General features: G+C 45.3%; 1 protein-coding gene across 2 annotated transcripts in view; it reads right to left on the reverse strand.

Annotated features, from left to right (window-relative positions):
- The window catches only part of LIPH (lipase H), a 48,747-nt gene that overhangs the window by 15,578 nt on the left and 21,424 nt on the right, over positions 1-11,745 (reverse strand). The window contains exons 4-5 of one of the 2 annotated variants that reach the window (XM_008066342.2): positions 8,624-8,725; positions 5,937-6,026 (exon numbers count right to left, since the gene is read on the reverse strand). In XM_008066342.2, coding sequence (XP_008064533.1) covers positions 5,937-6,026; positions 8,624-8,725 — 192 coding nt within the window. The remainder of the gene's footprint in view (positions 1-5,936; positions 6,027-8,623; positions 8,726-11,745) is intronic. The other variant, XM_008066343.2, reaches the window with a different exon arrangement.

Here is an 11,745-nt window from a genome sequence, read left to right on the forward strand (position 1 = left end):
CAGGCGCGCGCCTGTAGTTCCAGCTACCCGGAAGGCTGAGGCGGAAGGATCGCCGGAGCCCAGCAGGTCGAGGCTGCAGAGGCCGGGAGCGGCCACTGCACTCCAGTGTGGGTGACAGAGTGAGACTCCAACTCAAAAAAATAATAAATAATAAATAAATAAATAAAAAGAAAAACACAAACAACTAGCTTCAATCATGTGCCTCTCTGACCAATCTGCTCATTTATTTTGGGAAATTTTAAATCGGCATAAAGCTGAGAGAATGATACAAAGAACCCTCCTGCATATGTCATCCCCACTCCAGCAATTATCAAGATTCCTCTATTCTTATTTCACCTACTCCCTAGCTTTGTGACATTTAAAGAACCAATCTTTCACTGTTGATATCACCATTAGATCTAATCAAGTACTATCTTCTATCTTCACTAAAATGACTTTGCTGCTCCCGAAATAGAGACTTCGTCTATTTTGTTCACTGCTATAACTTCACATCCTAGAACAGACCCAGGCACATAGCAGATTACTAATGATTATTTGTTGGTTGCATGAATAAAAGCAACCTTTAATGTGTTCTGCTGTTTGTTGAAACCCTCTGCTTTATTTCTGCTCAATGCTTTAGCTAGAAGTCTGGTTATTAGGAGCTTCCTTGGTCTATTATTGTTCAACACTAGTGATCCCAACGACTTCCAAAAGACAAGAGCAAGAGAGTGGTTCTGATTATGGCCACATTTTTCATTCACATCAAAAGCAACTGGGTTTGGCACCGCACAAAGACCAGGCAGGCAACCAAGGGAGGTATGAGGAACAATTGCTAGACACTAGGAGTCATTGGACAATACAGTGGTTCACAATTCAGTAGTTCACAAAAGCCACGTCTGGACTGGTGCTGGTCTATGGTAATGCTTTGACTGGTCCAAGCAAAGTGGGAAAAACACAGATGAAATAGTATTTCACTAAGTAAATGTATTCAATAGAAAGTTCTGCCTATTCTAGGTTTATGCTCTTTCTTTTGTGTGTATGTGCTAAAATGTTCTTTATTTTATGAAATGATGGTGATGAGAGAGAGATATATTTTGTGGTTTATTTATTTTTATTTATTTTATTTTATTTTTTTGAGATAGGGATTCACTCTGTTACCCAGGCTGGAGTGCTGTGGCACAGTCATGGCTCACTGCAGTCTTGACTTCCTGGACTCAGGTGATGCTTCCGCCTCAGCCTCCCAAGTAATGGAACTACAAGCACATGCCACCACACCCGGCTAATTTTTAAAATTTTTTTTGTTGCATAGTCTGGTCTCGAATTCCTGGGCACAAGCAATGCTCCCACCAGACTCCCAAAGTGCTGGGATTACAGGCATGAAGCACCACCCCAGTCTATTTTTATGATTTAAAAAATTTTCCTTACTTAGCAAATTAAGTATCCCAAATTTGTTTTCAAGTTTTTAAAACTAGAAATCTATAAATTTTATAACTACTGAACTAGACCAATCAGAAACACTATTGTGAGTGACAACATTCTTTGTACCAGGTATTTTGTATAACAGACTGCTAACCCTCGCAGTCTTGCAACGCAGATAGTATTAGCCTCATTTTATGAGAAAAGAAAACGGGGACACAGAAAACCTGAGGTGCTCTGTTAATAAGTGACAAAGTAAGCTGGGCTTGGTGGCTCAGCCTGTAATCCCAGCGCTTTGGGAGGCTGAGGTGAGTGTATTGCCTGAGCCCGCGGGTTCGAGACCCACCCAGGCAACTTGGCGAGACCTCATCTCTACAATAAATCAAAAAATTAGCCAGGCATGGTAGTGTGCGCCTGTAGTTCCAGCTACTTGGAAGGCTTGAGGCGGAAGGATCGCCGGAGCCCAGCAGGTCGAGGCTGTGGTGGCCGGGAGCAGCCACTGCACTCCAGTCTGGGCGACTGAGTGAGACTCCAACTCAAAAATAAATAAATAAGTGACAAAGTAGAGGTTTGAAACCCAGGTCTGCATGGCTCCAAAGCCTGTACTATTTGTCGCCTTACTACTGGAGTTCTTAAAATACTGTCGCCAGACCAGTAGCATTTAGCATCACCTGAGAACTTGGGCACTCATTAGAAATGCAAGAATTGGCCAGGCTCAGTGGTTCACGCCTGTAATCCCAGCACTTTGGGAGGCAGAGTGGAGAAGATTGCCTGGATCAGGGGTTCGAGACCAGACTGGGCAACTTGGCGAGATTTCATCTCTACAATAAATCAAAAAAATTAGCCAGGTATCGTGGCACATGCCTATGGTTTCAACTACTTGGAAGGCAGAGGCAGAAGGTTAATCTGAGCCCAGCAGGTCGAAACTGTGGTGGCCATGAGCATGCCACTGCACTTCAGCCCGGGTGACAGAGTGAGACTCCTACTCAAAAAGAAAAAAAAAAGAATGCAAGAATTGGCCATACATGTGGCTCATACCTGTAATCCTAGCACCTAGGGAGGCCGAGTTGAAAGAATTGCTTGAGCCCAGGAGTTCGAGACCAACATGTCATGAGGAACATGGTAAAATCTCATCTCTGCAAAATGTCAAAAAATTACCCAGGCATGGTGGCATGCACCTGTAGTCCCAAACTACTCTGGAGGATGAGGCGGGATGGTGCCAGCCTGGCAACAGAGTGAGATCCCCCCCTACTCAAAAAAACAAACAAAAAGCCGGGTGCAGTAGCTCACACCTATATTGCCAGCACTTTGTGAAGCTGAGGTGAGAAAACTGCCTGAGCACAAGGGTTCGAGACCAGCCTGAGCAACTTGGTGAGACCTCATGTCTACAATACATCAAAAAATTAGCCGGGCATGGTGGCACATGTCTGTAGTTCCAACTACTTGAAAGACTGAGGCGGAAGGATTGCCTGAGCCTGGTAGGTCGAGGCTGTGATGGCCGTGAGCGTGCCACTATACTCCAGCCTGGGTGACAGAGTGAGACTCCAACAAAATTAAAAAAAAAAACAGAAACAAAAACAAAAAAAAAAACCACAAAAAAGTAAGAATTTGCAAATTATTGTGCCACATCCCTGAGGGGGCGTGGGAGTAGGGGTGGCGGGTGGTGTCAAAATCTGCTTCCTACCAAGACTGCCACATGATTCTGATACGTGCTAAAACTTGAGAACCACTGCTATGCTGCTGAATGGAAGATGATGAAAGTATGTGTGGAGGGGGGGCAGTGGTGGGGGAGATAACCCACAACCTTGAATTTTTTTTTTTTTCTGAGTTGGAGTCTCACTCGGCTGCCCAGACTGGAGTGCAGTGGCCGCTCCTGGCCACCGCAGCCTCGACCTGCTGGGCTCCGGCGATCCTTCCGCCTCAGCCTTCCGAGTAGCCGGAATTACAGGCATGCGCTACCACGCCCGGCTGATTTTTTTGACTTATTGTAGAGATGAGGTCTCGTTGCCCAGGCGGGTCTCGAACCCGCGGGCTCAGGCAATCCACTCACCTCAGCCTCCCAAAGGCCCGGGATTACAGGCTGAGCCACCGAGCCCGGCTACAACCTTGAATCTTAATCAAGGACTACATCTGAGGTATATGAAGAAGCAGCAGTTCTTAGAAACACATTAACTGGACCACAGGATGAATTCATCTTGTATCTTAGCAGAAGTCCATGGGCAGGTGTGTTGTGTGAAAGGCCTTTGCACCCTGAGCCTGAGATGATCACCACCATATAGAGGGGCAAGGAACCAGGATCAGCTGAGCTTGAGCCCAGGTGTTCAGGTTACAGTGAGCTATGATCGCATCACTGTGCTCCAGCCTGGGTGACCAAACGAACCCTGTCTCAAAAAGCAAGAAGAGGGTAACCTCCTCGGGTCCCTCCCACTGTGTGAGAGTTTTTCTGTCCTCTTAATAAATCCTGCTTTCTAAAAAAAAAAAAAAAAAACAAGAAGGAGGAAAGGGAGGAAGGAGGGAGGGAGGGCAGAGAACAAAAGGAAGGAAGGAAGGAAGAAGGGAAGGAAATGGATGCAATGTTTAAGAAAATAGGGAATGTAAGGAGAAAAGACAAGACCTGTGACTCAGCCTGAGGGGTAGTGACATTTAGAGGGCCCTTGAAGGAGGAGGGGCCATTGAGAGCCTAGTCAGAGAAGATCGCCTGATGTCACAGGAGACAAGCAAGGGCAGCATTATAAGAAGGTCAGGCTTAACGGAACCTGCAGCTGAAGGCTTCTGGAAGACGGATGAAGTGAAAAGGACCCTGGGCCCAGCTATCTGGTACTTGAGAGGCAGCTGGTGAACTTGAAGAAATCATCTTCAAGAAAGTGGTATGGGTCGCAACTATAGAAGTGAGGGTTGACATGATGGACAGTGAGGAGATGGAAGCAGAAATGAAGACTCCATTTGATGGGTTTGTCAGTGAAAAGGAGATTCCCTAGAAGTTTCCAGCAGAAGACCACAAGCAGAGGAGATAGCTTTGAGAGAGGATGGGGGAGCGAACATGAATGAGTCTTTACATTCTTGTAAACTAAGATGAGGATAGATAAAATAGCCCTCTTAGGACCTCTATCTTCTCAGAAACTTTCCATTAAAAACTACTCCACATAGAATAATATAAGATTATTATCTAGGTAGAAAAGTTAAATCTAGCTTACCTGTAAGAGGTAAGAGTTTGTAGGTGGGAGATAGTTGGAACAGAAGCATGAGGAATAGCCATAGGGAGTCAGCAAGAGGCTGATAAGAAGATTCTTTGGCATTACTGTGGGCCAGGGAGAAGTTAGAAAGTTTGCCTGGACCTTGTATCCAGTCAGCAAGGCTTCATGACTTCTCCAGCAATGTTCCCAAGCAAAGTGGAACTGACATGACCAAACCTAAGAATGGGATGCACAAAGTATTCATGATAGCAGGCACGTGGCAAAGGTCCCGTTACTGCTACAAGGGTAAAGTGAGAGGGACCGAATGATGGGGAAGTGGCACTAGAAGTCATGAATGAGCAAGGAGAGGTGGGGACAAGCCTCAAGCTAATTCTTGGCAGGGGCCATGCGGGGTGATGGTGAGCCAGGAGACTGATGTGGCACAGAGATGGGGGTGGAAGAACCAAAGCTGGTGGAGAACTGCAGCACAGAGGTCATCAGAAGATTGGTGGGTCAGATGCCGAAGTCATTCAAAAAAGGGAATGGGGTCCAAAAATGGGTGACCGGTGGGGTAAGGACTCGGATAGGAAACATGACAAGGGGATACTCCCCATGACAAGGGGAGTATGGTTGTGAGCCAGTGGTTTGGAGAGGCCCTGGGTGCTGGAATCACTTCCCCTTTCTCCAGGGTCTACTTTGCTCATAGAAGCTTATTTGGAAAATACAAAATAATAGGAAATAACGATGCAAAACACCTGAAAGTTCAATATCAAGAGATGACCACTAATGATTATTTGGAACATTTACTTTTAGTCTTTTTTTCCCATACTTACAAATCTACAAATACACATTTAAAAATATATATTGGGGTCATATTGTATAGCTTTGTGTCTTTTTCACCTAGCATCATGTTGTAAGAATTTTCATGAATCTCCAAATATCTGATTTTGAACTATTATATACCTTTGTATGGGTGTACCATAACTCATTTAATAATTTTTCTGTTAGACATTTAGATTATTTTTAAAACCTTAACTATCATAAATAATGCTGTGTTGGAGAGCTTTGCACTCTAATTCTTGTCTACATTTTCTATTATTTCTCTAAGAAAGATTTCTAGGTGTAAAATTTCTAGGTGAAAGACACACTTTTTCAAGACAGAGAAATAATCCATAATAGCTTTTAATCATATGGTTACAGTTTTTTAAAGTAGTGTATTTGAATTACAACTTATAATTTATATTTATACCACTTCTATCTTCTCAGGAACTTTCCATTAAAAGCTATTTCACATAGAATAATATAATGTTTTTTAAATATGGCTTTTTCAAAACACTATTTTACAAAATATAAAGTATCTGCACTTACCTCCAAATATTGTCTTGGGACAACCAGGTTGATCCAATCCGCCATTTGGATAAAAGTCTATGTTTCCTAATGGTTCCCTATAGCCCAGTGCTAAAAGAGAACATATTATGCTTTATCTTTTTTGTTTGTTTTTCAATAGAACCCTTCACAAATTTGCATGTCATCTTCATATAGGGACCAAGCTCACCATCTTTGTGTTGTGAGAGCACACTATGTTTTTATATTGCTTTGAATTTTTTTTTTTTTTTTTTTTGAGTTGGAGTCTCACTCTGTCACCCAGACTAGAGTGCAGTGGCCGCTCCCGGCCACCGCAGCCTCAACCTGCCGGGCTCTGGCGATCCTTCCGCCTCAGCCTTCCAAGTAGCTGGAACTACAGGCGCACGCTACCACGCCCGGCTGATTTTTGATTTATTGTAGAGATGAGGTATCGCTAAGTTGCCCAGGTGGGTCACGAACCTGCGGGCTCAGGCAATCCACTCACCTCAGCCTCCCAAAGGCGCGGGATTACAGGCTGAGCCACCAAGCCGGGCTTGCTTTGAATTTTTCACATCTCATTATAGGCAGGGATTATATTACTATTGTTAGTAGCATTATTGCTAATATAATGTTTTGCCCAAAGTTTCCCAGCTAGTCAGAAAGCAGTGATTTTTCAACTAGATGACTGTGAAGGGGTGGTGGAATTTACTTCCAATATATGTAAAGACACAGGAAGTTTAGTCATTCATTCACTGCAGGGCTAATTACATGATACCTTTCTTCTTCTTCTTCTTTTTTTTTTTTTTTTTTTTTTGAGTTGGAATCTCACTCTGTCACCCAATCCAGAGTGGAGAGCAGTGGCACATTCACAGCCACTGCAGCCTCGACCTGATGGGTTCAGGCGATCCTTCTGCCTCAGCCTTCCACGTAGCTGGAACTATAGGTGTGCGCCATCATACCCAGTTAATTTTTTGATTTATTATAGAGATAAGGTCTCGCCAAGTTGCCCAGGCTGGTCTCAAACCCGTGGGCTCAGGCAATCCTCTCACCTCGGCCTCCCAAAGTGCTAGGATTATAAGCGTGAGCCACCGTGCCTAGCCGATACATTTCTTCTTTACATTTGACTAGAATCTTTTAATAGCCAGGTGTTTCCTGAGCCCCTACTTGCATTGGGTAATCTTTAAATATTTGGGATCCAGGATGGTAAACAGATTGGAAACCTTTCTAGAAAATGAGGATCTAAAAATGTACACCGGTTTATAAGTGCTTATTGTCTTTATGTAACCCCAAAATAATTGGTAAAATGTTTGGTTGAACAATTTTTAACATATGTATACATATACACATATATGCATATGTATATATGTAGAGTATCATAGTAATAATAGCAGTAGTTACATATTGAGAAGCTACATGTGTCCATGGGCATATTAATAGGTGTTTTACACACTTTTCTTCTAATTTTCACAATGTCTGCAAAGTAGCCATTGGTAAATTCAGATGAAATAACTTTAGATAAAGATACAGAGGACTTAAGGAATTAACAGGACATCATTAAAAATAGCAAAACCTGGGATTTGAATTCACTTCTGCCTGACTGCAAAACAATACTCTTTCCTTCAGAATTCACTTTTCAGAAATAAAAAATAAATGGTTCTATTCCATCAAATTAAATATTAAAATATAATTGAAGTACTGCACTTAACCAAGGAAATACTTTGCAAACTCCATAGTAAGAATGCAGCTACCTAGCTGGGCTCGGTGGCCCAGCCTGTAATCCCACGCTTTGGGAGGCTGAGGTGAGTGGATTGCATGAGCTCGCAGGTTCGAGACCCGCCTGGGCAGCAAGACCTCATCTCTACAATAAATCAAAAAATTAGCCGGGCGTGGCAGCGCGTGCCTGTAATTCTGGCTACTCAGAAGGCTGAGGCAGAAGGATCGCTGGAGCCCAGCAGGTCGAAGCTGTAGTGGCCGGGAGCAGCGACTGCACTCCAGTCTGGGTGACAGAGTGAGACTCCAACTCAAAAAAAAAAGAGAATGCAGCTACTTCACAAAGAGACATTTCTTCCAGGGCAATTTCTGAATACCACACCAGCATGCCCATGAACAAGGTGGCCAAGGGCTTTTTAGGTGGTTGTGTCACACAGAGGACATATTATTAAATGACCGCTCTGCTCTCTTCCCTCATCCTCCCCAAGTTCCTACTCCAGCTCTTCTCCCAGACAGCTAGATATAGACACCCTCCCTTGAACATCATCCAAAGCCACATGACATGTATCCAGTCTGATATGATCCCAGTACCATGAAAGACCGAAATGGCCAGGAAGACCCACAGAGAACCAGAGAGCAATGGTGGGTCAGAGTCACTATGTGTGGAAAGACACTACACCTGAACATATCTTTCAGCTTAAAGAACTAACGAGAAAAAACCAGCAGAACCAGGAAATCACACATCCAAACCCAATTGCACATAGAAAAACATCTGTCTACATGTTGTGCAATTGAGCCTGTCTTTGACTGGGCACGATGGGAAAGCACAAGGTCCTGGGGGCATGCATTAAACCAGCTTCCCTTCAATGTAGATCTGGAACCCTGCCCGGCAGGAAGAGTGGGAATCTAGAGGAACCGTATCTGCCCCTACATGACGATCTCCCCCCGGCCCGGGGGAGAGACTCTTTGGGAGAGTCTGGCCACAAAGACAGGAATATTACCATCAATGTCGGAATGGATGACGTCAACGAACTGCGCATCACCAGAATCTAATCTGTCCTGGGGAGGTTTCCTGCTGAATAAAGGGCCTGCAGGGTCCAGACCTGCAAGGAAAACAGAGTCACTTGGCAGTGCCATGCCATGAGTCACCTGCAGTCATCTGCACCCGGGCCTTTGATCTCTCTGGATGAAGATGGCCCACAGGCTGCAGGGCACCCTCGCGTGGGCGAACATTCACATTCCCATCCCTCTCTGTCAGGACTCCTTTCCACAGCCTGTAGCTTGTTCCCCCTGAGAACGGCCTCCAGACTCCATCAGGAGGCACATCTCATGGTAAGCTCAGCAGCAGGGAATGAATTCACATATGGGTGGGGGGGACCAGTTCCTCAGGGAAAAAACCACCAAAGGTGCATAAAAGAGAAAAAAGCAGATGCTCTACCCATCTTTATTCCATTTTAGAGGATCCAGAAACCTCACTAGGCCCTTCCTTCCTCTTATAAGTAAAATTCTTTTGTAGCTTCCACTTTTAGTCATCTATAGTAGTTCATTTGATCCACATTGCAAGCCTGTGAGGAAGGCAGGGCAGCTATTATTATTATTGCCTTTTTACAGGTAAATAAACTGAGGTTCAGGGGGATCAAGCTTATTTTTCTTATTTTTTATTTTTTTTGAGTCAGAGTCTCACTTTGTTGCCCAGGCTGAAGTGCAGTGGCATGATCATGGCTCACCACAGCCTCAATTTCTGGGCTCAGACAATCCTCCCACCTCAGACTCCCAAGTAGCTGGTACTACAGGCGCATACCACCATGCCTGGCTAATTTTTTTTTTTTTTTTTTTGTAGAGATAAGGTCTCACTATGTTGGCTAGCTGATCTTGAACTCCTGTGCTCAAGCAATCCTCCTGTCTCAGTCTACCAAACTGCTGGGATTATGAATGTGAGTCATCGTGCTGGTCAGAGGGAGATCAAGTGCCTTGGCTAGAGCATAGCCTCTTGCTGCAATCACCTCTATCTGTTGAGCTCTTGGTTTCACTGCATTGAATTTAGTAAGCTCAGCGGGAAAGGGTGAAACTGGTCAGGCCAGGTGTCAAGTCAGGTATCTTAGAGGGTAGTAAACTGGGTGCTAATCCCAGCAAAATTAACCCACTCTATAAATGCTTGAACTGATTTCTTGCCCTTGGTCTATGCTATTTGGGCGTTCCTCACTATCACTATGAAACAGCTGGGAAAACAGGAGAGCAGCTCCTCTGATGTTGTAACCAAAAAATGAAGATAAAAACTCACTCCTGTAATCCCAGCATTTTGTGTGGTGGAGGCAAGAGGATTGCCTGAACCCAGGGTGAGACCTCATCTTTACCAAAAATAAAAAAAGTTAGCCAGGCATGTAGGTACACACCTATAGTCCCAAATACTTGGAAGGCTGAGGTGGAAGGATTGCCTGAGCCCAGCAGGCTGAGGCTGCAATAAGCATGATCGTGCCACTGCACTCCAGCCTAGGCGACAAAGTAAGACTAAGACTCAAAACCACAACCACAACAACAAAGCCAGAGGATTCAAAAGGCCCAGTTTACTAGAGCCCTACCTAGAGTGAAGAAAGTTTCCAGGATGAATGTCATTGTAAGTGACATCTCCCATCTCCTGGTGTTGCACATAAAACTCGAGAGATAGCATCTTTGCCTCAGCTTCTCAGGTTTCAGCTTTTTTTTTTTTTTTTTTTTTTTGACTTGGAGTCTCACTCTGTTGCCCAGGCTAGAGTACAGTGGCACGCTCACGGCCACCCCAGTGTCGACCTGCTGGGCTCAGGTGATCCTTCTGCCTCAGCCTTCCAAATAGCCGGAACTACAGGCGCACGCTACCACGCCCAGTTAATTTTTTGATTTATTGCAGAGATGAGGTCTTGCCAAATAGCCCAGGCTGGTCTCAAACCCGCGGGCTCAGGCAATCCACTCACCTCAGCCTCCCAAAGGTGCGGGATTACAGGCTGAGCCACCGAGCACAGCTGGTTTTAGCTTTAATTTCTTCATTTCTCCTTCTCAAATGCTCTTTTGCTTCCTTGTAGCATTTCTTTGTTTTTTTTAAGTTGGAGTCTCACTCTGTCGCCCAGGCTCGAGTGCAGTGGCACAATCATGGCCACCCCAGTATGAACCTGCTGGACTCCAGCGATCCTTTCGCCTCAGCATTCCATGTACCCGGAACTACCCACACTACAACACCCGGCTAATATTTTATTTATTGTAGAGACGAGGTCTCACCAAGTTGCCCAGGCTGGACTCGAACCCCTGGGCTCAGGCAATCCACTCACGTTGGCCTCCCAAAGCGTGGGATTACAGGCTGAGCCACCGAGCCTGGTTAAAACTCATAATCTTACAAAGAATTTGCTGGGGAGGCCTTTCCCTCATGTAAGACAGTACCACTTCCTGTCCAAGAAAATCAACCATGAGGCAGGGCTCAGTGGCTCAGCCTGTAATCCTACGCTTTGGGAGGCCGTGGTGAGTGGATTGCCTGAGCCCACGGGTTCAAGACCCGCCTGGGCAACTTGGTGAGACCTCATCTCTACAATAAATCAAAAAAATTAGCCCTGTGTGGTAGCGCACGACTGTAATTCCGGCTACTTGGAAAGCTGAGGCGGAAGGATCGCCGGAGCACAGTAGGTTGAGGCTGTGGTGGCCGGGAGCGACCACTGCACTCCAGTCTGGGCGACCGAGTGAGACTCCAACTCAAAAAAAAAAGAAAATCGACCATGAGAACCCCAGTTTATAGCAACCTCCAGATCCAGAGCAAATAAAAATCTGAAGAAGACAATTTTGAGAGTGATATGGGTGCTATTAATAATTATACCAAGCCAGGCTCGGTGGCTCAGCCTGTAATCCCGCGCCTTTGGGAGGCTGAGGTGAGTGGATTGCCTGAGCCCGTGGGTTCGAGACCCACCTGGGCAGCGAGACCTCATCTCTACAATAAATCAAAAAATCAGCCGGGCGTCGTAGCGCACGCCTGTAGTTCCAGCCACTTGGAAGGCTGAGGCGGAAGGATCGCTGGAGCCCAGCAGGCCGAGGCTGTAGCGGCCAGGAGCGTGCCACTGTACTCCAGCCTGGGTGACAGAGTGAGACTCTAACTAAAAAAAAAAAA

This window comes from Carlito syrichta, unplaced genomic scaffold (assembly GCF_000164805.1).
Source record: "Carlito syrichta isolate Samal-C Ts95f unplaced genomic scaffold, Tarsius_syrichta-2.0.1 Scaffold308888, whole genome shotgun sequence".
Classification (NCBI taxonomy): Eukaryota; Metazoa; Chordata; class Mammalia; order Primates; family Tarsiidae; genus Carlito; species Carlito syrichta.